General features: G+C 55.2%; 2 protein-coding genes across 3 annotated transcripts; one reads left to right on the forward strand and one right to left on the reverse strand.

Moving 5' to 3' along the window:
• Positions 1-3,360: 3,360 nt before the first annotated feature.
• On the reverse strand, positions 3,361-5,944 carry Npw (neuropeptide W). Its single transcript, XM_027940676.2, has 3 exons — positions 5,881-5,944; positions 3,800-4,349; positions 3,361-3,557 (listed from the first exon to the last, which is right to left on the reverse strand). The coding sequence occupies exons 1-3, from the start codon at positions 5,942-5,944 to the stop codon at positions 3,437-3,439; spliced, it is 735 nt and encodes a 244-aa protein (XP_027796477.2). The 3' UTR covers positions 3,361-3,436.
• Positions 5,945-9,819: 3,875 nt separating this feature from the next.
• On the forward strand, positions 9,820-21,862 carry Znf598 (zinc finger protein 598, E3 ubiquitin ligase). Of its 2 annotated transcripts, none has more exons than XM_027940732.2 (12): positions 9,820-10,041; positions 16,172-16,284; positions 16,763-16,892; positions 17,188-17,399; positions 17,498-17,715; positions 18,181-18,298; positions 18,633-18,817; positions 18,997-19,075; positions 19,247-20,007; positions 20,453-20,609; positions 20,714-20,864; positions 20,957-21,862. In XM_027940732.2, exons 1-12 carry the CDS (start codon positions 9,820-9,822, stop codon positions 21,308-21,310), a joined length of 2,700 nt encoding a protein of 899 aa, XP_027796533.2. In that variant the 3' UTR covers positions 21,311-21,862. The 2 variants fall into 2 exon arrangements, with proteins under 2 accessions (XP_027796533.2, XP_027796534.2); XM_027940733.2 differs by having other exon boundaries at positions 18,181-18,289.
• Positions 21,863-22,364: the final 502 nt, after the last annotated feature.

Genomic DNA, 22,364 nt, shown 5'->3' on the forward strand with positions numbered 1-22,364 from the left:
AAAGATAGGGAAGGGTGACCCATGGTGAATCCTCCTAGGCCTCCTCTCCAGGCAAAACTCAAGCCAGCAGGGCACTGTGATGGAGGTGAGAGGCAAGAGAGAGGAGCAGATGGAAAGGCACAGTTAAGGCGTGCAGGTGGGAATGGGAAAGGGTCTGGAGTTTCAGAAGATGGGATAGGGAGGTGGGTGGTGAAGCCTTAGGATTGAGCCATAGGGAGGAACTTTATTTTGCTAGTTCTTCAAGGAGTGGGGTGATCTGTCTCCTAGCCGGAAACAGGATGGAGGTCAAGACACATGCTGAGCACAGTGGTCCACACTTCCGAGCATCTTGGGAGACTGAAGCAGGAGGATATCAAGTTCAATGCCAGCCTGGGCACCTTAACAAGACCCTGTCTCAAAAAATTAAAAATGAGCCAGGAGCGGTGGCACATGCCTGTAATCCATGTGGGTCAGGAGGCTGAGGCAGGAGGATTATTAGTTCAAAGCCAGGCAGGATATGCTCTGAGGCAAAAAGAAGAGGGTTAAAATAACAGGGTGGCAGCCCCTCCCTAATCCTGGGAAGCCAGTGGCTGGGTGGCTCCTTGGCCCTCCCAGGGAATGCTGTGCTCTCTGCACTCAGCAACTCAGTGAGACCCTATCTCTAAATAAAATACAAAATAGAGCTGGGGATGTGGCTCAGTGGTCTAGTGCCCCTGAGTTCAATCCCCAGAACAAAAAAGTAAAAAAGAAAAAAAAAAATTAAAAGGGGTGGGGGCTGAGGATGTAGTTCAGTGGTAAAGTGTCCCTGGGTTCAATTGAAAACACACACACACAGGGGTGGTTAGGGGCCTGGGAGATCCCTGGCTCCACCCTACCTGCTACCCAGGAGGGTCCCCATGGCAGAGAGCAAGGTGGTATGTCCCACCTCTCAGCCCTTCTCTGTCAGTGAGGATTATCTTCTGGGGTGGGGATTATCCCTGCACACCTTCTGGGGCAAGGGAACCTCCTCTGAACATTGAAACCGCTTCCCTCCAGGAAACCCTCCTCCTCCCACATGCTGGATGGAGGCTGGACATGGGCAGGGGTTCCAGGGAATGGCGGTGGGCAGAGGCCTGGTGACCCTGTTTGGGTGGTGAGCCATTAGTCTGACGTTGGATAATGGCCCAGAGGTTCCGGAGCGGGCGCTGCTCCCTAATGGGCACTAATGGTCCCGCGAACATCACCGGGCCTCCTCTCTCAGACTACACCACACCTCTATTTGGGTCCCGAAAGTGCTGCAGGCGGGACCAGCTCAACGGAAGGAAGGAGAAAAACAGACATCCAGACGCGAGAGGGCGAGAGGAGGCCAGACTAAGCAAGGACCCGAAGAGGGAGGAGGGACTGAAAGGGAGGGCAGGAAACTCCCAGCCGCAGAGGCGAGGCCGTCCTCCACCGCCCACCAGGGCCCCGCCCCTCCGGGCTCTACCCCTAGCTTTGGTCCGCTACGGCAACAGCGTAGCGCCACCTGGTGGAAATATGTGGGATTGCATCATCCAGGAGGCTACCCTGGGTCATCTTTCTACAGGGTCAGGATCAGCCCTGGGGCTGGCTACTTCAGGGTTCTAAGTGTGCATGCCATGGGGAGTGATAGGCAGAGAAGCCTGGCCTCTGCCAGCCCCTACACCTTGCACCTGTACCCACCTATCTGACCCAGGGTACTTCTAGACAACTTCACCAACTGTCCCAGAACTGTGACCAAATATTTATGGACCACTCTGCACTAGACATTGGCAAGTATTGGGTAAATATTGCTGAGACCCAGGGAAACCGGAATTTGTGTACCTTAGCCTGAGAAAGGGAGGCCCAGATTGGAGCAGCCCCTGAAGAGTATTTAGCCCCAGCAGGGGCCCTGGAGTCTTCCTTCAGGGCAGGAGCTCTGGGCTATTCTGCAGTCTACCCAGGGTTCCTGCAGGCTGGAGCAGGAAGGAGGGAAGCAGAGGGAGCAATGAACCTGGGTACAGGGCCAACATGAATACTGTCCCATGGGCAGTGGGAGCCTTTGGTGTTCTGTGTGTTTCAGGATGACAAGGTCAGTACACTCATGTTTTGAAAGATCAGGTTTGGTGAGGACTAGGGGCAGGAGTGTGGGAGTGGGCTTGGAGGGAGGAGAGTAGGTCCACCTCTTGGGTCCATGATGGCCCCTTCCCCCAGGAGAGAATCTGGGAAAGCACTTCAAGGGGTTCCCTTCCTGTTCAGGGGTCATCAGACCAGATCCCAGGGTCTGATGATCGACCCATGGATTCCTAGCGGGGGGCAATGCAGACCTCTTTGCCCACCCCATCCCTGAGGTGAATGTGGAAAATGAAACTGCCAAGTGGGAGATGCCCTAGCTGCTCCTCATTCAGCCATCTGGGTGAAATGGATATAAATAAATATAGTTGGGATAAATAAATAAGAACTGGGGAGTGGAATAAAAAGGAACACCCACATTTGGGGACCAAGTAGGGAGAAGGATATACCCAAGAGGTCAGAAGGAACTGCCAGAGCAAGGTGCCAGACCTGGAGCCACCTGTTCTTAATCTTTGCTGGTTAGTCCCAGGGGACACCCTACAACATGGCCAAAAGCAAGCTCCAAGGACAGATGGCATCAGGCATAATGAACCAGGCATTTTGAGGTGGGGGGGCAGGGCCTAGACTGAAGCATGTCGAAGAGGAGGCAGGAGGCTGGAAAGGAGTGAGAACTCTGACTGGAAATGCAGAGAATGGTAAATGGCAGAGAGGCCCTTGAGGAGAGTGGGTGGGGGAGCTTAGCTTAGGTGGGGTCTTTCCTCCCTAGGAGGAAATCATGGAGATTCCTACTAACCCTTTGGAAGCCTTTGGCTGAAGGGAGGGAGTGAGTTTTAGGAGATCCAGGCTTAAAATTAAGGTGGGGAGATGGGCAAAATATGGGCATGCTGCCTGGGCTGGAGGCAGACCCTACAGTGCTGGGAGACATTCTCTTTAGCCTGGCCAGAGGGCAGATAGAAGGGCATTTGGTGGGGCTTCTGCTGAGCAGATTCACCCACCGTTCCACCTCAGGGATGGGGTGAGGCAAGCAGGTCTGCTTTGTTCCCTGACCCACATAGGAAGCCGTGGGTCAGTGGGACCTGGTCTGATGATTCCATCCCTGAATAGGAGGGGAACACTCCCAGAGGAGGGGACCCAGACCCCGGCAAAATCTCTGCCTTGCTTTCCCTCATTTCCTTTCTCCCCAAGGACATACACTGCTGCAGCTGGTGGGGGAGGGGCTTTCCCTGGCCCGGGAGAGGGCTCTTGACATTTGCCTCGGCGTGGGCACAACTATGTTCGCCCTGAAGCAGACGCAAAGTACACAGCCGCGAGGAAGGGGTCACAAGCGGGGGCGCAGATATCAGGTTGATTTTATTGACCTGGCTGGCTTCAAGCTGCGTGCCTTGGAAGAGCAGCGTCTACTCCTGGGTCAGGCGCGGGGTCGCCGCTGGTAGGGAATACTGTCAGGGTGGTTCTGGACCAGGCGGGGGCCGGCGAAGGCAGTTTTCTGCAGCGACCACGGCTGGGCCAGAGACATCTCTCCAAAGTGTCTAAAAAACAACAACAACAACAACAAAAAAAAAAAACAGCAGGTCTCTGAGGAGTGGGCCAAGCACCCTCCACTTGCTGCTGAGGTTGCAGGGTAGAGTGCTTCGCAAACGCCGTTTTGAAGCGCAGTTGGGGACAGAACCAAGGATAGAACCGCGGGTTGTTCCCTTGGGCACCTGGACTCAGACCTCCCAAGACTCCCCTCGCTGTCTGTTATCCGGGCCTCCTCTCTCTCCGCACTTACCTGGCCGACTCCGCAGAGGCCCAGGACTGGAGGTCCAGACGCAGCTTCCGTTCGGGCGCGAGTTCAGGGATGTGCGGGCTCTGGGGCGCACGGACCGGGAGCCCAGCCCCAGAGCTCTTGCGTCGTGCCTTCCACAGCTCCCGTACCCGCGAGGGAAGCCGGAGGAGAGCGAAAGCGTTACCGGCCGTGGGGCCCGGGGTGAGGGATTCCCAGATGAGGGTCCCGGCAGCCGGTCTCAGCTCGCGGCGCCATAGGTAGGGTGAACGGCGCAGCCCCATAAGGAGGCCCGCGGCGCGGCCCACGGTGTGGTAGCGAGGACTCGCCACGTGCTTGTACCAGGCTCCGGCGGGCAGCGGGAGCAGGAGCAGGAGCAGCAGAAACGCGAGCAGCGGCCGGATAGCAGGAAGCCCCAGCCCCCGGCCCCGCACCCCCGGGCACCACGCCAGGGCGCTCAGGTTGACTGCCGCCCAATCGGGCGGATCCCGCAACACACAAGTCTGGGTCTGTATGCGAAGAGGAACTGTGGTCTGGAGTGCAGGAGCACAGGAGGCTAGAGGCAAGGAGTTGGTTCAAGGCGCGGGTGCGACTATAACCGCTGGGTGGCCCCGCCTGGGCCCGCCCCCGAGGTACCTGCTGGGATCCCCAAAGGCACGAGGCGGGGGAGGAGAAGAGGGAGTCCAAGCTGCTCAGAGCATCTCACTGAGTGACACACTGGCTAGAACTGCTCTTGAGGCCCCACTGGGGGCGCCCCTGCTTACTCCATCACTTCTGTTCACCTCCTCTGCCCAGGAGTGGGACTGATGGCGAGGGAACTCTGGGCCTCAGCACAAGGCTGGGGGTCAAGAACAAAGGAATGCCCCCTTGGCCAGAGCTCCTGCACTTGGGGCACTAGCAGAGTAAAGAGAAGGAAGTTGGCAGAGTTTCATGGGATAGATAACAGGAAAGTGAAGTGGTGGGCACTGGTGACATTCAAGACCTCTCTCTGCAGCTCTTCTCTGAGACTTGTCCTTGTCCTGGTTAATATAGCTCTCAAGTCTCCCCCAACCCATTTCCTCTCTGTAGCAAGACCTTTGCTTGGAAACACCAAGTTTGGCCACATCAAGCATTCCTGAGATCTTTAGTTTCCCTAAGGATGAATAGGCAGCCCCTCCTGGTACCCTCAGCCAGAACAGGGCAGGAAAGGGTCTTGCCCATTTCCAGTGCCTCTTCTCTGGTCACAGATCTCTTCCTCTGAGACCACTCCCGTCAATTTCAATGCTTTTTTGGTTAGCCAACAATCCGTGATTTGCTCTTTTCTGTGCTGGGAACAGCTTTCCCTTCTGTCTCTACCTGGCAAACTTCTGTGCATCCTCAGGACTCTACTGAAATGGTCCTGGTCTAGGCCTGCCTGAGCTGGTCTTACTCACCCCTCCCAGAGAGTACAGCCTGTTGTGGTCTTTCCTGACATCCAGTCCAGGGTAAATCAGCCCTCAAAATAAGGCAACTAGTCAGTTCGGGAGTACCCCCTAGGTCTCAGATACCCAGGGATCTTGTTTGATATCATCAAATACCTTATTTTGACCTTCAAATATTGTCATGAGTGGGCTGGGGATGTAGCTCAGCAACAGAGCCCTGGCTTAGCGTGTGCAAGGCCCTGGGTTCGATCCTAAGCACTACAAAAAACAAACCAACCAAAAAGTCAGTGCGATGAGGTGTCATTATAATAAATTCCATTTTACCAGTGAGAAATTGAAGGCAGAGGAAGAATGACTTGTCCAAGATAATCTGTTTGGCAAACACTGGAAGAAATGAGTTGCAAACCCAGACCTCTAGCAGAGAGCCTCAATTTGAGGGAATAAGGGATTCATATCAAAAGGAGCACAGAAGGACTGAGTGGGACAGAGGAAGGTACCCACTTCTAAGGCAGCAGGAGCCAATGACAGGGGAGGGGGGGTGTCCTGGCAATCCCCACCAGCAGCCTTCCCCCCAAAGGCCACCCAGAACCACTCAGAGCCCGGCCCTGGAGCCTAGTTAACTAGGTTGGAAGCTGTCCCAGGTTTGATGGTGATGGCGGTGGGGGTGGGGGTGGTAAGTGCCACAACCTTTCCTGTTTCCTCCTTTGAAACTGGGGATAGTAATAGTGGCCACCTTGTCATCTTGTCGCATTGACAATCCAGTTGTGGGTCTTAGCACCATGCCTGGCACCCAGTAGTTGCTTATGGATAGGGTCCACTGCTGCTGTTGCGAAGGCTGGCCAACCCCCAACCTGTCAGGGAAAACGCTTCGATGGCGCTGATAAAGGATGCAGGGGAGCCAGCTGCGTGCCTGGATGCTGCGTGCCTGGAGGACCGCGGGGACCAGGCGAGCTCCCAGCCCCCGCCGCCCCGCCGCCCCGCCGCCCCGCCGAGCTCCCAGGTGGCCCCTCAACTTTGAAAACCGCTTTAAGTGTGAGGTGGGCGGGCAGCGCAGCACGACGCTGGCCGGAGCCTGGCTGCCGGAATCCCTAGGCACCAGCTCTCGCTGCCGCTCTAGGACCCAGGGGAACTGCAATCAGGCTGCGGAGGGTCAAGAGCGCCCCCTGGAGGTGGCCTGAGGAACGCGAATCAATATGAAAACATCAATTGTGCTTTATGCTGGATCTACTGGTTTAAAAAAAAAAAAAAAAAGGAGTGTGGATAAATCTCAAAACCAAAGTGTGGCACAAGGGAAAAACACGCTGCAGCATGACAGCCTTGGTGTGCTGCCGCTTGCTGAGGCTCGGATGCCAGCAACTGGCTCCTCTGTCTCGTCTATGGCTTCAGGGAGTGAAAATATCAGGGTGCAGAGAGAGTACAAACAAGTGGGTGCCTGTCAGCAGGGGTGTGCAAAGGCAGATGGAGGAAGCCCAGGGCTGGGTTAGGGAGCAGAGCACTAGATCACACTCCTAGTTTGAAGTGCAGGGGAGGAGAGGCTCTGTGCCCTGTCCTACCTCAAGCTCAGTGGGCTAAGTGACAAAGGCTTATGCTCCCCTGCCAAGGGTTTGGAACCAAAGCTCCACTGGAGGAGGAATAGCCCATAGGAGCCAGCATCCCCTGGGGCTCCTTTCCTTTCCTTCACACAACAGCCCCTCTTAGAAACCAAGGGGTGGGGCTGGGGCTGTAGCTCAGTGGTAGAAGGCTTGTCTGGTGCTTGTGAGGCACTGGGTTCGATCTTCAGCACCACATAAAAATAACTAAATAAAATAAAGGCACTGGGGTAGGGAGAAAAGCAAGCAAGGGGTGGTGGCTGGGATTCTGCACAGTATCTGGCCCTGAGCAGGAGCTCTGCAGTGAGGATGTGATGCATGAAGAAATCTATTTTGTCATCTTTCTTTCTTTTTATTTTGGTACTGGGTACTGAACCTAGGGTGCTTTACCACTGAGCTACATCCCAGGACTTTTATTTATTTATTTATTTATTTGACACAGGCTCTTGCTTTATTTTATTTTTGAGAGAGAGATAGAGAGAGAATTTTAAAATATTTATTAGTTTTCGGTGGACACAACATCTTTATTTTATTATTATGCGGTGCTGAGGATCGAACCCAGCGCCCTGCGCATGCCAGGCGAGCGTGCTACTGCTTGAGCCACATCACCAACCCCATTTATTTTTTATATTTTATTTTTTTGACACTGGGGATGAATCCAGGGTCTTGTGTGTACTAGATAAGTGCTCTACCACTGAATTATAACCCCAGCCCTCAAATACACACACACGCACACACACACACACACACACACACATATATATATACACACATTTTTTAAAGTTGTAAATGGACACAATATCTTCATTTTATTTATTTTTAGGTGGTTCAGGGGATCGAACCCTGTGCCTCACGCATGCTAGGCAAGCGCTCTACCTCTGAGCCACAGCCATAGCCCTCAAATATAGATCTTTATACTGGGCATGGTAGCATAATGCCTGTAACCCCAGTGACTCAGGAGGCTGAGGCAGTAGGTTTGCAAGTTTGAGGCAACCTCAGCAACTCAATGAGGCCCTCAACAACATAGTAAGACCCTGTCGCCCCCCCCCCCAAAAAAAAGGGGCTGGGCATGGTGACACATGTCTGTAATCCCAGCAATTTTGAAGGATGAAGTAGAAGGAATGCAAGTTCAAACTCAGCCTTAGCAACTTAGGGAGGCCCTGAGACCCTGTCTCTAATAAGACATGGCTTGCTGGCTAAGTGCCCCTGGGTTCAATTCCTGGTACAAAAAAAAAGGCAGGGATTGGAGATGTAGTTCAGTGTTAAAGCATATCTGGGGGGGGCTAGAGATGTGGCTCAAGCGGTAGCACGCTCGCCTGGCATGCTTGCGGCCCGGGTTCGCTCCTCAGCACCAAATACAAACAAAGATGTTGTGTCTGCCGAAAACTAAAAAATAAATATTAAAAAATTCTCTTTCAAAAAAAAAAATTCTCTCTCTCTTAAAATAAAGCACATCTGGCGTTCATTCCTTAGTACCAAAACAACACATACATTCTTTTGAGGGTTTCCTCTATCTCTTTAGGTCTGTCTGTTTTGGTAGTGTCGTCCACTCTGCACTCTGCTTTCCTTATGAGTCTGCAGGGCCTTGGCTCTACACTTGAGAAAACCCTACAATACTGTAGGGTTTTTTTTTTTTTTTTTTTTTTTTGTGGGGACAGAACTTGCAGAATGGTGGGTTTTGCTGTCAGTAGATGGGTACCAGGCAGTTTTTCTAATGGGGTGGAGCTGGTCCATTTCTCCAGCAGAAAATCCTCCCCTAATCCTAACCCTCTCCTACTGAGGGTAGCTGGATACAGAGAGAAGGTTGGGAGGAGGGCTCAGGTTCCCAGCTCAATGCATAGACTTCCATATACTCCTGCTTGCAGTCCCCCACTTCAGCCCACCTCCATAGTTCTGAATGAAACTTCTCATTAGGGCTCCCCAGAGGGTGTTAGGATGCTCTGTAAAATAAGTCACTTTCCTTCATCCTTTGTCATTCCAAAAATGTGTTTATATCCTTCTCTGTGCTGGTAGACTAATAGCTTTTTAGACTGTATCACTGTCCTTTTAGTGGGGTTTTGTGGAGGTGAGATGGCATCTGCATGCAGCCATTCCACCTGGTTTAATTGGTATGGTGACCTACTTTGCAAATGGGGACGTTATTGGTCTCAGTGAGCCAACCAAGGTCACCAGAGGACCTCAGAAGTGGCAGAACTGGGGTTCCGAGACCATTTCCGTCTGATTCAGAGTTCATTCCCCCACAGCTGCTCTTTTCTTGACAGGTTCGGATCTAGACCTGCCTCCCTTCATTGCAAAGGCAGGGAGGAGGCCCCCCAAAACAGATGCAGAAACCTGAAGCCACGGACTTGCCACCATCCATTCAAACATTCCTTGCACTAGGCCCCAAGCCCTGCTAGGTGTGACGAGCTACCAAGAGGACATGAGATCCCTTCTCTAGTGGGATGGCTTTTTGAATAGGGATCTGCCTCTGCTTAGGAAGTTGGGGCGGGTGCCAGGTGAGAAGCTTGGGTGTGTTCCTGCTGGAGAGAGGTGGTGGGTTCCTGACAAGGTTACTAAATTAATTAATTTATTTATTTTGTGTTGCTACGTATCTAACCCAGGGCCTGGGCATTCTAGGTAAGCGTTCGCCTCTGAGCCAGAGCTAAGCCCTGGTTGTTAGACTTAAATAAAAACACAGGACCCCCAATTAAATTTGGATTTCAAATAAACACAGGCTTTAATACTTTAGTACAAGTATGACCCATCAGTATTTGAGCGATACTTACACTAAAACACTCTTCGTGGTTGGTGTGAAACACGCTCGGCGTCCCAGGTGGAGAAAACCGACGGGCAGAGGTCCTCCGAGCAGTCAGCGCTGGCTAGAGCGGCCGGCGCTGGTTCGACGCTCTAGCGGGCGCCTGGCCTAGACGGAAGTTGTGGCGAGTACTTCCGCCGGGCGGGGCTGTTGCCGGGCGGGGCGGTGACGTCGCCCGGAAGGGGCGGGCCCGCCGGGAGCCAGGCCGCGCCGCGCCGGCCGGGAGGGGGCCGGAGCCGGGCCATGGCGGCGGCGGCGGGCGCCGAGGGGCGGCGCGCGGCCCTGGAGGCGGCGGCGGCGGCGGCGCCCGAGCGGGGCGGCGGGAGCTGCGTGCTGTGCTGCGGGGATCTGGAGGCCACGGCGCTGGGCCGCTGCGACCATCCGGTGTGCTACCGCTGCTCCACCAAGATGCGGGTGCTGTGCGAGCAGCGCTACTGCGCCGTGTGCCGCGAGGAGTTGCGCCAGGTGCGCCGGGGACCGTGCGGCGAGGCGCGGCGGGAGGGGCGGCCCCAGGGCTCTGCTTTCCCGCTGTCCGCCGCTCCCGGAGGAGGCCTGGGTGCCGCCCGGGCGGGGTCGCGACCACCCGGCCGACTGTGGTGTCTGGTGGGAGGTAGGCGGAGGCCGAGCGCTGGGATTAATAGCGATCCCCGTGGGGACCGACCCTGGGTACTTTCCCCCGTACCCCGTTCGCAGGTTGGGGCAGGATCTGGTCGAGAGCGCCCTGACCCATCCGTCTATGGGAGTTAAGCCCTCTGCAGGTCTCAATGGAGTGAAGACCGTCAGGGGGAGCCTCCAGGGATAGGCTCCTGCAAGCAGATGACCCTGGAAGCAGAGGCGTGAACTATGGGCATTTAAAACCTCGCTGGGTTTATGGGCCCCATTGATGATCCGAAGCCAACTTCTAACACGGACGTTAATTTGTAGAGTGGAGGTGACCTGACTCCTTCTAATGCTTGGCTGTTGGAGAGAAAAGCGCTAGGAGGTTTTCCCCTTCTTGCCAGTTCCAGCTTTGAGGCTTTCTTTCAGAGTGGAGGGGAGATGTTTCTGACTATGTCCAGACTTGGAAGCCCTGGAGGGGTCAGAGGCCACATGCGGCTTTTCCCCACAATCCCAGAAATGCCAGCTGCTGTCTGGGAGCATCCGGCTGGACCTCCCTTGGTTTGATGCCCTTAGAGATCTGTTTGCTTTCAGCATTGTGAAATTCCCCTGGTTTGTTCATGGAAGGCTTCAGTTGGTGACGTCTGCCAGGGAATCTGAGTTTCTTTTCTTTTTAAAAAAGGCATTTTCTCAGCCTGGTGATGCATACCTGTAATCTCAGCTACTCAGGAGGCTGAGGCAGGAGGATTATAAGTTTGAAGCAGCTTGGTCAACTGAATGGGGCCTTGTCTCAAAATAAAAAGAACTGGAGTGTAGCTCAGTGATAGAGCACTTGCTAGCATAGATGCGGCCCTGGGTTCAATCTCTAATACTACAAAAAAAAAAAAAAAATACAACAAATGCATTTATGTGAAAGGAACAAAAGAGATGCTGAATCCAATGAGCAATTCCCTAGACACCTACTCTGCCCAACTGGAAAAAGCATTGGGGAATACTGTTAGTCTCTAATGTGGTGGAAAGAGACAGACACAGATGTGGAAAGATCTGGGGTGCAGGAAGAGTCAGGGAAACCCTTGTCCTGTGGCTTACTCAGAGGATACTTCCCAGTCTTGGCCAGGTTTTCCTGTAGCTTCCTTCCAGGAAAGAAGGCACTGTGCAGATCTTTATACATGAGGTCCTAGCCTTGCTTTGGTCTTTGGAAGTGAATGAACACCCACATATGGCCACTAAAGCCAGCATCTGTCCTCTCATTCCTGTGGGCCCCACACCCTTCAAGAGATTTGTGGCAGGGGCTGTTGACATGAGCTGTCAGCAGGCCCTGGCTGGGTGTGATTTGGCACAGGGTACCCCTCTGCGAGCCTGAGCTTCCTCTGGTCTGCCCCACATTGCTGGGGGGTGGGGGAGGGTCCTGGGAACTTTGCTGCTTGATGCCACTGCCCAGCTTGCTTGGTCCTCTCTTCTCCATCCATCCTGTTTCCTACCTACTCGTGGACTAGAAGCTTCACCCTCACCTTTCCTTTTTCCTTGCTTAGTCCAGCCCTATCCTCTGAGTATGTCCTGTGTCCTGGGCCTGCTCAGGAATCCCACAGTGACCCTAAACCCCTGAACTCTGCTCTTGATTGGCCCTCCCTTTTGGGACTAAGTCTGTGAAAACTAGGAGGAAAGCAAGCCTAACTGCTATGTGAAACCAGCAGGCTTGACTTTCTGGTTAATTCTGGGTATCTTTACCTTCTATGTACAGTCCCTGTTGTTGGTGCGGGGGTACTGGGAGCAGCAGGGAGCAGATGCAGCACAGCCTGTCAGCTACTGGTCATCTGGGTGTGTGGCAGGTGCTTGCAGTGGAAGCTGAGGTGGGTTGCTGTTTGATGAGACAGCAGAAGCCCAGCTTTTTGTGGGTGATGAAGCCCCTCCCTGAGTTCTTGTCCTTCCTTGGATGCACCTTTTTCATGGGCCATTTCCTGCAGTTGTGCCTCACTCTCCACCTTGTCCTGTTGCTGGTGTTGTTACAGGAGTCCTAATGGCCCCTGTAGGCCACCAGTGCTGCCACGCCCCCATCTCACAGGCTGGAAATGGGAGGGAAGGGCTAAAGGCCAGCCCAGGTTTACCCCAAGGCCCAGGTCAGCAGGCAGGACCTGATGACTCAGATTATACTTTTCAGTTGTTAGTGCTCCTCCTTGTAGTTCTGCATTCCTGGCCTCTCTGTAAGGTTAGCCCTGCTCTTGTCCCCAACTGGGCTCCTTGAGGATTTGGACTCTTCAGGTGGTCTCTGAAGTGATATCCAGCAGCCTCCACCTTTTCGTTCTTCTACACTTGGGGTTACCCTTTCCGGGGGCTGGTCCCTCATCATGCTTCTTCCTGTTTGTACTTGTATCACATGTCCTTTTGTCCACTCTTCACTTTTTTTTTTTTTTTTTTTTTAGTAGTAAGGATTGAACCCAGGAGCGTTTAACCACTCCCCAGCTCTTTTTTATAGTTTATTTAGGTCTCACTAAGTTGTTTAGGGCCTTGCTAAATTGCTGAAGCTGACTTTAAATTTGCAGTCCTCCTGCCTTAGCCTCCTGAGATGCTGGGATTATAGGCATGTGCCACCATGCCTAGGTTTCTCTTCATTCTTTAATGAATGCCCACTGCATTCTGGGAATGAGGAGTCACAAGGCCCCCAGGCAGACACTCTGGTCCAGAAACCCCCGCTTCTCCTCAGTCATTTATTGCATAGCCCACCCAGAGCTCCCCAGAATGGCCCAGCCTCATCTCTAGGACTAGCCTGACCTCTGTCCTCACACCCGTGACCCTCTCCCATGGGTGATCTAGAGCTACCATCTCCCTGCCTTGTTTCCTTCCCTTTGAAGCCCCAGGCCAGTCATCTCCCACTAGTTTCCTTGTTCCTTCGACCCCAGCCTGGCCTCAGTCAAGTATCTGCAGGGATGGAGGGTCTTGCGGGTTAGATCCATGGTATATTCCTGTCCCTCCCTGGCCTAGCCACTGTGCCCTTGTGCTTGTCCTTGTTCAGACACTTGCCACCTCCTCCCCATCTGCTAGAGATGGGGATTCTGGCCACACCAGCTACACTGTTGTGCCATCATTCGCTCATCAGGTCTGAATGGCCAATCCTGATCTCCCTGCTTGTTGGGGTGGGGGCGTGGCAGGTCTTCCTATCTCTTTCCTATAGTCTTAACCACAGCTAGCTTTTCCTTGTGGCATTGTGGTTCCAGATCTGCTAGCCCTTATTCTCCAACCTTGGGCTCGAATTACCCACGGCCCCTTTCTCAAGCCTTTTCCTGTGGTTCCAGTCCATGAGCCAAGCTAGTGCCCCCTTCCCCGTCTTTCAGCCTGGTCAGGAGAGCTGAACACTCTGGGATCTGCTGGACCTTTAGTGCTTGCCCCCACCTGCTCTGCAAATGGACCCTGCATGTATACTTTGCTCAGGGGCCTCTTGACACCCACCACTCACTTTCGTGTTCTATTTGGTCCTGTGACCTGAGTAATATGAGGTGGTATGGGCCTGATATCCTTGTACATGCACTGCAGTCCCTCTACCCCAGAGCCTTCACACAGGGCACTGTTGGGCTCCTGGTCCCATCTTGCCCCAGGCTGCCATATGGTCTTTCTGCCTCTCCCCACCTGCACCTTCCCTGGCCTCAGAGGCTATCCACAGAGATGTTTTATGGGTGTGCCGAGGGCCAGCATTTTAGGGCATGGATGCCACGGTGTGCACCATGGCAAGGATAGAGAAGTCAGTCCCCTCAATGTGCCCTGGTGCCATCAGCACATAGGCAGCACCCTGACAGAACAGCAATAGAGACTGGCTGCCCAGAAAGGGTGTCCACAACCCCAGGGCAGATGGGGCTCTTCCATAGGAGCTTGAGATGCCATCAAGGACAGAACTGAATGCGTAACTCAGGAGGGTGCCAGAGTGGACGGGGGCGTCCTGGCGCGGCTCTCTGCTGGGGAAGGAAGTCATTTCTCTGCTATGTCTGTTGGGCGTGGATGCTTTTTGGCAGACTCAGGGAGTTTCCTTGGGCTGCTCTTCTGGCTGCCTTGTTGGAGATAAAGACTTCTAGATCTGCCTTGTGTGCTGCCTCAAGAAGCTGAGGGGGTGTGACCCTGCCTGGTGTCCCGGAGTCCCCGCAGGCATTCACAGGAGCTCTTATTCTGTCTGAGCGGCATCTTGGGGGCCCATGGTCATCTGCACCTAGTGGGTACTTGTCTTGAGATGTAGCCTGGGAGCATTTAGAAGGCAGAGCAAGGCACCAGCTGCACCAAGGCAGATTGTAGGACACCAGCCAGCACAGGGCCTGGGGACCTTCCCACACAGAGCCTGAGGACCTGCCAAGGAATGAGAAAACTAGAGATACAAGGAGACCCTGCTGTGATTTCCAGCTTTTGTGATTTGGGCCTTTGGGATGGATCTGTGATTACCACTTAAAGATGGTTGCAAGAGGCCATCTGCAGTCAAGGCACCAACCTGGGCTCAGCATATGGCAGAGGACACAGAATCAGGCTCCCACCCAGCCTTCCCCTGTATAACAAGGAGAAGAAAAGCCTCCTGTTCCCCAGGATAGGTGGGGTAGTGGGGCAGACCTGGTCTTGGTCTCCTCTCTTTTAAGTGTGTCATGGCAGAAGTGGAGTTGAGTTCTTCTGGCTCTCCCCCAAACCTTCCAGGGAACCAGCTTGGTCACCCTAGTGCTGGTGGCAGTATATGGCTATGAGCCTGCATAGGGTTCATTCTCCCTGGCAATTCTGAGCTGCCGGAGTTCATGTCCATTCTGGTCCCAAACATTTTCCTTAGTTAAACCCCAACATAACAGGGATGACCTTGATGTGGCCTTTCCCAAGGTGAGGATGTCTCCCAGGTGCTGGTAAGGCCTCAGTGTTATCAGGGCTAGGCTGAGGTGCATAACCAGCACCTGGCTCAGGGAGCAGTGGCAGAGAGGAGACACTCAGAGAGGGGTGTGATGGCAAGAGTCACTGTGGGGCTGGGCACGGTGGTGCACACTGTAATCCCAGTGACTCAGGAGGCTGAGATAGAAGGATTGCAAGTTCAAAGCCAGCCTCAGTAACTTATTGAAGTGCAAAGCAACTTAGTGAGACCCTGTCTCTAAATAAAATACAAAAAGGGCTGGGGATGTGGCTCAGTGGTTAAGTGCTCCTGAGCTCAATCTCTGGTACCCCCCCCCAAAAAAAAAAAAAAAAAAAGTCACTATGGGAGTGGACCACTAAGGGTCCTCACCATAGGGATTTCATGAAGGAAACAGGGAGTCAGGGAGAGAAGCCTAAGCCTGTAGAGGACTGGGCCATACTGGTTGAACTGGGATTAGGGTCTCACCATCTGATTGTAGTCTGGTGCAGAAGGCCTGTGGAGCACCATAAGGCCAGTGACTTTGCCCCCAGCCCTTACAGGAAGGGAGAGGAGAGGAGTCCTTCAACAGGTACTGGTGACCCCTGAGACTTGGCCTGATGCAGAGGTTCCACACCAACCTGCTGACCATGCCCAGCTCTTCCCTGTTCCCAGTTCAGCCCCTAATGACAAGCAGGTGCTTTGAGGCTGTGGCTAGGGTAGTGGGTTCGACATGTCAGTCCCCTGGGAACCCTTTTCCCTTGGTATTATGGAAACATGGGGGGGGGGGGATTGCTGATGGAGGATGACCAGGCCTTGACACTGTTGCATCCTACTCCAGCAATTTTCATTATTTCTTTAGTTACTGTCTGGAACTTATTCTTCTCTGCTCCCTGTCACAGCTATTCAATGCTCAGCCTTCCTGAGTCCCTTGTCCCTGTTGCTCTAGGGTGCTATTGTGCTGCCTCCTGCTGGAGAGTCTGGGTGTTGTGTCATTGTCCCTGCAGCATCCTGGGTGGCTTGGGATGGGAGAAGAGGCTAGGACTAGCCTGGGAACCCAGGCTGCTGCCTGCTTTGGGCCCTGAGGACTAGCCCCTGTCTGCTGCATCCACAGGCATCCCATCCAGGTCCTGCTTAGCACTATCTCACTTTTGTCTGTAGGTGGTCTTTGGGAAGAAGCTTCCTGCCTTTGCCACAATCCCTATCCACCAGCTGCAGCACGAGAAGAAATATGACATCTACTTTGCAGATGGAAAGGTGTTTGCATTGTACAGGTGAGGCTTCCTTAGCCAGATGGTCTGCAGCTGCCCTGTGTCTGTGTGGCCCTTTGTGGTGGGGGTGGGTTTTTCCCTCCTGTTCTCTTCACATCCCTGAGGTGTAGCTGATGTCAGGGCCAGGTCCTCCAGGGGTCAGCTGAATGATGTTGGGTAGGCTGCTTCCCTTTCTGAAATTTAGAGTCCTCTCCTGTGAGAGGAAGCTCCCAAATCCCCCACCTAGTTTGGCAGTGAAGATGGCAAGGGTGGGCACAGCCTCTGCTGCCTGGGGGGCCATAAGAGTGCATGCAAGTAAATTCCTAATCTATGGCACTAAAACTCATGAGAGTGGTCCCCTCCCTGGCCCAGGGCTGGAATTAAGCATTGTACTCCAGGCTCATTGTCTTCCTGACTGCTAGATAGGGGCCTGGTGAGTGGCCCTGCTCTGGGCAGCAACAATGAGTACCTGGCATGGTGGGTGGCTCTGGTGTCTCCCTAGGCAGCTGTTGCAGCACGAGTGCCCGCAGTGCCCCCAGCTGCCGCCCTTCGGCCTCTTCGGGGACCTGGAGCAGCACATGCGGAAGCAGCATGAGCTTTTCTGCTGCAAGCTGTGTCTGAAGCACCTCAAGGTGCGCCTGCCCTGGGAATGGGGCTGTCCTGGTATGTGGTGAGGGGGTGCATGGAGGCCAGATAGCTACGCGGGATCCTCACTGGCTGCTGCAACCCAGGACAACTTGACCTCCCAGAGCATCAAGGCTGCCTGGGCAGGGAGGAGTGCCCATCGGGTCCTTGGATCTGCCAACCCCTGGTGCTTGGGACTTTGGGGCCATTGGGGCCTGCTCTTTGCCTTTGCTGTTCCACTGCTAGCCAGCAGGAAGAGGTAGGCCGAGCTACCACCCCATGCCCAGTCCCTGTTCTCTGCAGATCTTCACATATGAGCGCAAGTGGTACTCACGCAAAGACCTGGCTCGGCACCGCATGCAAGGGGACCCTGATGACACATCACACCGTGGACACCCACTCTGCAAGTTCTGCGATGAACGCTACCTGGACAATGATGAGCTGCTGAAGCACTTGCGCCGAGACCACTACTTCTGTCACTTCTGTGACTCGGATGGGGCCCAGGACTACTACAGGTGGGCACACAAAGGTGCCCCTGGGCCCATCTGGGCATGGCTAGTGCCTTCAGCTACTGGAGTTCTTGCTGACTCCCCTTGCTCCCTGTCTCTGGCAGCGATTATGCATACCTGCGCGAGCACTTCAGGGAGAAGCATTTCCTGTGTGAGGAGGGCCGCTGCAGCACAGAGCAGTTCACCCATGCCTTCCGCACTGAGATCGACCTCAAGGCGCACCGGACTGCCTGCCACAGCCGCAGCCGTGCTGAGGCACGCCAGAACCGCCAGATTGACCTGCAGTTCAGCTTTGCACCACGGCACTCACGACGGAGCGAGGGTGAGTCAGACGTCTGCAGGCTCCAGCTTGGCCCGGGTGCCCTAGGGTGGTCCACAGGGCCTGGCACCTGCTCTAGAGGCCTCAGACCCAGGTTCCCATCTGACTCACCATGGTCCTACTGGGGATGAGGGACATGCCCACTAAGCCTCACTCACCCACAGTTCCTGAGCACCTGAGACCACTGTGACAGCTGCTGCCCTTGGGGTCTCTAGGTCGCTATGGATCAGTCCTACCCTCTGTGGATCTTGCCCTGGGGCTGTGGGGCATGGGCCTCTCTCGCTGTGCTGTTTGCATGACTTGGCACTGCATGCTGGAGGTGCCTATCCCCAGACTCATAACTGTGGGGGCTGGGGAAGCCTGTGCCATCTAGGCCAAAGCATTGGTCTCAGTGTGGCCTGGACAGCAGGTCTTTCAGTCCTGCTGCCTGCCAGGGCCCCAGATACTGACAGGCTGTGCTGACCACAGGGGTCGTCAGTGGTGAAGACTACGAGGAGGTGGACAGGTACAACCGCCAGGGTCGAGCGGGCCGGGCCAGTGGGCGTGGAGCCCAGCAGAACCGCCGAGGAAGCTGGAGGTACAAGAGGTGGGAGGATTTGCGTGCCGCTGACTTCCTCCTGCCACCATCCCTAGGTGGTGGCCATGGCTGGCAGCCCAAATGGGAGTAGGCATGGGATCGGGGGACTCTAGCCAGAGGTCCTGGGGGTCCTGAATCTTTCAATAGGGTCCACTCAGCATCCTCAGTGAGCAGTTTCTTTCTCTTCCCTTCAGTGTTAGCCAGAGACACCCAGAACAGGTATGGTGGAAGTGGTGAAAGGGCCTGTGTCACTGAGGAAGTCAGCACAGTTGGGCCAGGAGGGACCCTTACAACAGGCTGCCCCTGGGCCTCACCCAGCCTGAGGCCACTTTCGCCATCCTAGGGAAGAAGAGGACCGAGAAGTGGCAGCCGCCATCCGGGCCTCAGTGGCTGCGCAGCAAGAGGAGATCCACAGGAGCGAGGACCGGGAGGAGGTTGGCAGGCTTAAGAAGGAAGAGGTGGCAGCCCGGGGGCCTGAGGAGCCCCGCGGCCCCCGGCGCCTAACCCGGGCTCAGGGTGAAGGCCCAGGTAAGCCAGGCCAGCCTCTTGGCAGGCCAAGCCCTAGGAGAGGAGCAGGCAGCTCCTTGCCAGCGTGGAGCCCAGTACTGTGAGGGCCCTTCCCAGGGGGTGGGTAAGCATTTTGTGTTCTCCATTCCTTCAGAGCCACACCCCTACATCCTGACCTGGTGTCCTTTCCTGTCTCTTAGGCCCCAAGGAAGCCTTGACAAATGGTCCTGCGAGCCAAGAAGACTGCCCAGGCCCAGGCCCTGGGCCGACCCCTCCAAGGTGTGTATGGGAACTGGGATCAGGGGACTCTAGCCAGAGGTCCTGGGGGTCCTGAATCTTTCAATAGGGTCCACTCATCGGGGGCGGGGGGGTGCGGCACCTGTGGTGGGCAGTGCAGGGCCAGCCAGGACCTGCTGAGCCACTAACCACTGCTTCCCTCCCTGGACCTAGCACCCTCCTGCTATCTACTCCAAAGCTCAAGGATGAGGACTTCCCCAGTCTCTGTGCTTCTACTTCCTCCTGCTGCACAGCGGCAGTCCCAGGTCCTGTGGGGCTAGCGCTGGTATACCCTGGTCCCGCCAGGGGCAGAAACACCTTCCAGGAGGAGGACTTCCCTGCCCTGGTATCCTCTGCATCCAAGCCCAGCACTGCCCCGCCAAGCCTCATCTCTGCCTGGAACAGCAGTTGCAGCAAGAAGGGGGCTCCACCCACTTCAGGGGCCCAGGCTGCTGGTGGGAGTAGCCAGACCTCTAGGAAGGCTGGGAAGGGGAGCAGGGGTGGACGGAAGGGTGGCCTGCCCCCTACAGAGGAGGAGGGCAGTGGCCTTGGTGCCCAGGAGCTGCGGAGCATGCCCACTGGGGCAGCTGCCTCTCTGCTGGGGCCAGCCTCCATGCAGACTTCCACCAAGGTTGGCAAGAAAAAGAAGGTGGGCTCTGAGAAGCCTGGTGCCACACCATCCCCACCATTGCCCTCTGACCGTACCCCAAAGCCTCCTGGGGCTGAGCAGGCCCCTGAAGCTCCTGTGAGTAGAGCAGAAGGGCCAGTAGCTGTCATCGTCAATGGACACACAGAGGGGCCGGCCCCGGCACGGAGCACCCCCAAAGAACCCCCGGGGCTCCCAAGGCCCCTGGGGCCCCTTCCATGCCCCACGCCCCAGGAAGACTTCCCAGCGCTGGGAGGCCCCTGTCCACCCAGGATGCCTCCTCCCCCAGGTATGAGCACCCATCCCTGGCCAATCCCTTGGGTATCTGGGAGGGGCCAGGGTAGTAGCATCAGGCTGGAGGCAGGGAACACAGTCAGGTGTGAGGTGTAGAGCAGATGCCCAATTGCCCAGTGCAGAGAGCCTGTGTGCTGCTGTCCAGCTGTCTGGGCCCAGTCTGGGTGTAGATGCACCATCCCTGACCCAGGTCACCTTGAGTTGCCACAAGTCACTGTTTAACCTCTTTGTCCCTTTTCTTCCTGTGAAATGGGACTTGTCATGCTGAAAGCCCATGAGCTGACGTAGGCCAGGGTTGCTACTCAGTGAGCCCACAATGTGTGGGCCTGTTCTAGGGGGAGGTGTGGCCTGTGGACAGGAGGCTCACCCAGTGGGCTAGGCAGTCTGAGGGAAGTGTGGCCAGCAAGGGCCATGTCCTGGGATCTTGTGCCACCTTACAGGCTTCAACACTGTGGTGCTCCTGAAGGGCACACCACCCCCGCCCCCACCGGGCCTGGCGCCTCCTGTGAGCAAGCCGCCCCCTGGCTTCTCCAGCCTCCTGCCCAGTCCCCACCCAGCCTGTGTCCCCAGCCCCACCACTACCACCACCACAAAAGCGTAAGTGTGCTGGGCTGCCTGGCCTTTTGCCACGGGGATGCTGGCAGAAGGGTACCTCCCCCAGCCACCAGAAAAACTGAAGCCTCCTCCTGTCTTGACCCCAGACCCAGGCTGACACCCACACCACGAGCCTATTTGGTCCCTGAGAACTTTCGGGAGAGGAACCTGCAGCTCATCCAGTCTATCAAGAATTTTGTGCAGAGCGACGAGGCCCGCTTCAGCAAGTTCAAGAGCCATTCGGGGGAGTTCAGACAGGTAAGGTGGGCGAGGGGGTGACAAGGCTAGGCTGTCTTCATCTGGACCTGGGCCTGGGTGGAAGCCACCAGCTGTTGCTCTCTGGGTGGCAGGGGATGATATCCGCAGCCCAATACTACAAGAGCTGCCGAGACCTGCTTGGGGAAAACTTCCAGAAGATCTTCAGTGAGCTGCTGGTGCTGCTGCCTGACACAGCCAAGCAGCAGGAGCTGCTGTCTGCACACACGGACTTCTGCAGCCGTGAGAAGCCACCAGGCACCAAATCTAAGAGGAACAAGAAGAGCGCGTGGCAGGCCAGCACCCAGCAGGTGGGCCTGGACTGCTGTGTGTGCCCCACCTGCCAGCAGGTGCTTGCACACGGCGATGTCAGTAGCCACCAGGCACTGCACGCTGCCCGGGACGATGACTTCCCCTCCCTTCAAGCCATTGCCAGGATCATCACGTAGCTCCTGCCAGTGCAGTCAGAAGCTGTCACACCTGTGCACCTCTTTTTCCTTCCTTCCTCCTCCTGGCTGCTAGGCAGCCAGGTAAGGCCCTGGTGAGGTTGCTGCTCAGGCCTCTTGGTTGGCCAGGCCTGCCCAGGGGGTCACCAGGAAGGTCCACCCTGTGCTATCAGCACACCATCATGCAGAAGTTCCATTCCCTGCTCAGCAGTGGGCTGTTCTTGGTTTGTATTCTTGTGCTTTTGGAAAGTGCCAGGGGAGGGAAGGGCTGGGATGTCAGTACCTGTGCTTATGGTCACAGCCAGAGGCCTTGGTGGCCCAGACTGGGCCCTGCTGAGCCTAAGCTGAAAGCCGTGGATCCCCGGTGCTGGAGCTGGATGTCGAGTGTGTCGTGAACAGTTCATAATTCAAGAGTGTTCGGGATTAAAAGCAGACAAAATTGTGCTATTTGAAGTTGAATCTTTGTATGAGACAAGCTGAATCTGGGATCTCAAGTTGCCTCTGACCTTTTATAAGACAGTTTATCTTCAAATAAATTTATTTTGCAGTACTGCACATGGCTGGTGTCCCAAGCTTCTCTGCCTTCTGAGCATACCCTGAGGCTGGGGCACTCAGACTCAGGCCGGCTACTGAGCACAGATGTAGAGGAAGGCCCACTGGGGAGAGCAGGTTATCGGGATTTGCTGATAGGAAGACGCCACCAACCCCAGCTCTAATTTGGGGGTCCAGTATGGCCCACACCTTCCAGGACCAAACATGGTCATGCTTGATGGAACACTCGAATACCTAGTGAAACTGATCTTCAAGAATGGCTTGAGCTGTATTTGGTGGTGCACGCCTGTAATCCCAGCCACTCTGGAGAGTAAGACAGGGGGATCATGAGTTCAAAGCCAGCCTCCGTGACACCCTGTCTCTAATAAAATACAAAATAGTGGTTGAATGCCCCTGAGTGAGTTCAATCCCTAGTATCCACCACCCCTCCGCACCCCCCACAAAAAAAGAATGGCTCCAACTGGGGAAGGTGGTTCAGTGGTAGAGTGCTTGCCTAGCATGCATG

The sequence above is a fragment of the Marmota flaviventris genome, chromosome 19, assembly GCF_047511675.1.
Source record: "Marmota flaviventris isolate mMarFla1 chromosome 19, mMarFla1.hap1, whole genome shotgun sequence".
Taxonomy (NCBI): domain Eukaryota; kingdom Metazoa; phylum Chordata; class Mammalia; order Rodentia; family Sciuridae; genus Marmota; species Marmota flaviventris.

Coding starts and splice junctions, on each gene's coding strand:
- Npw (XM_027940676.2), bottom strand. CDS start 5,944: ATGCGACAAGATGACAAGGTGGCCACTATTACTATCCCCAGTTTCAAA. Junction 4,350..5,880: donor CAAAGGAGGAAACAGGAAAG/GTTGTGGCACTT, acceptor CCTTGCCTCTAG/CCTCCTGTGCTCCTGCACTC. Junction 3,558..3,799: donor GCCTCTGCGGAGTCGGCCAG/GTAAGTGCGGAG, acceptor GTTGTTTTTTAG/ACACTTTGGAGAGATGTCTC.
- Znf598 (XM_027940732.2), top strand. CDS start 9,820: ATGGCGGCGGCGGCGGGCGCCGAGGGGCGGCGCGCGGCCCTGGAGGCG. Junction 16,893..17,187: donor TGTGTCTGAAGCACCTCAAG/GTGCGCCTGCCC, acceptor TGTTCTCTGCAG/ATCTTCACATATGAGCGCAA. Junction 20,008..20,452: donor CAGGATGCCTCCTCCCCCAG/GTATGAGCACCC, acceptor GCCACCTTACAG/GCTTCAACACTGTGGTGCTC.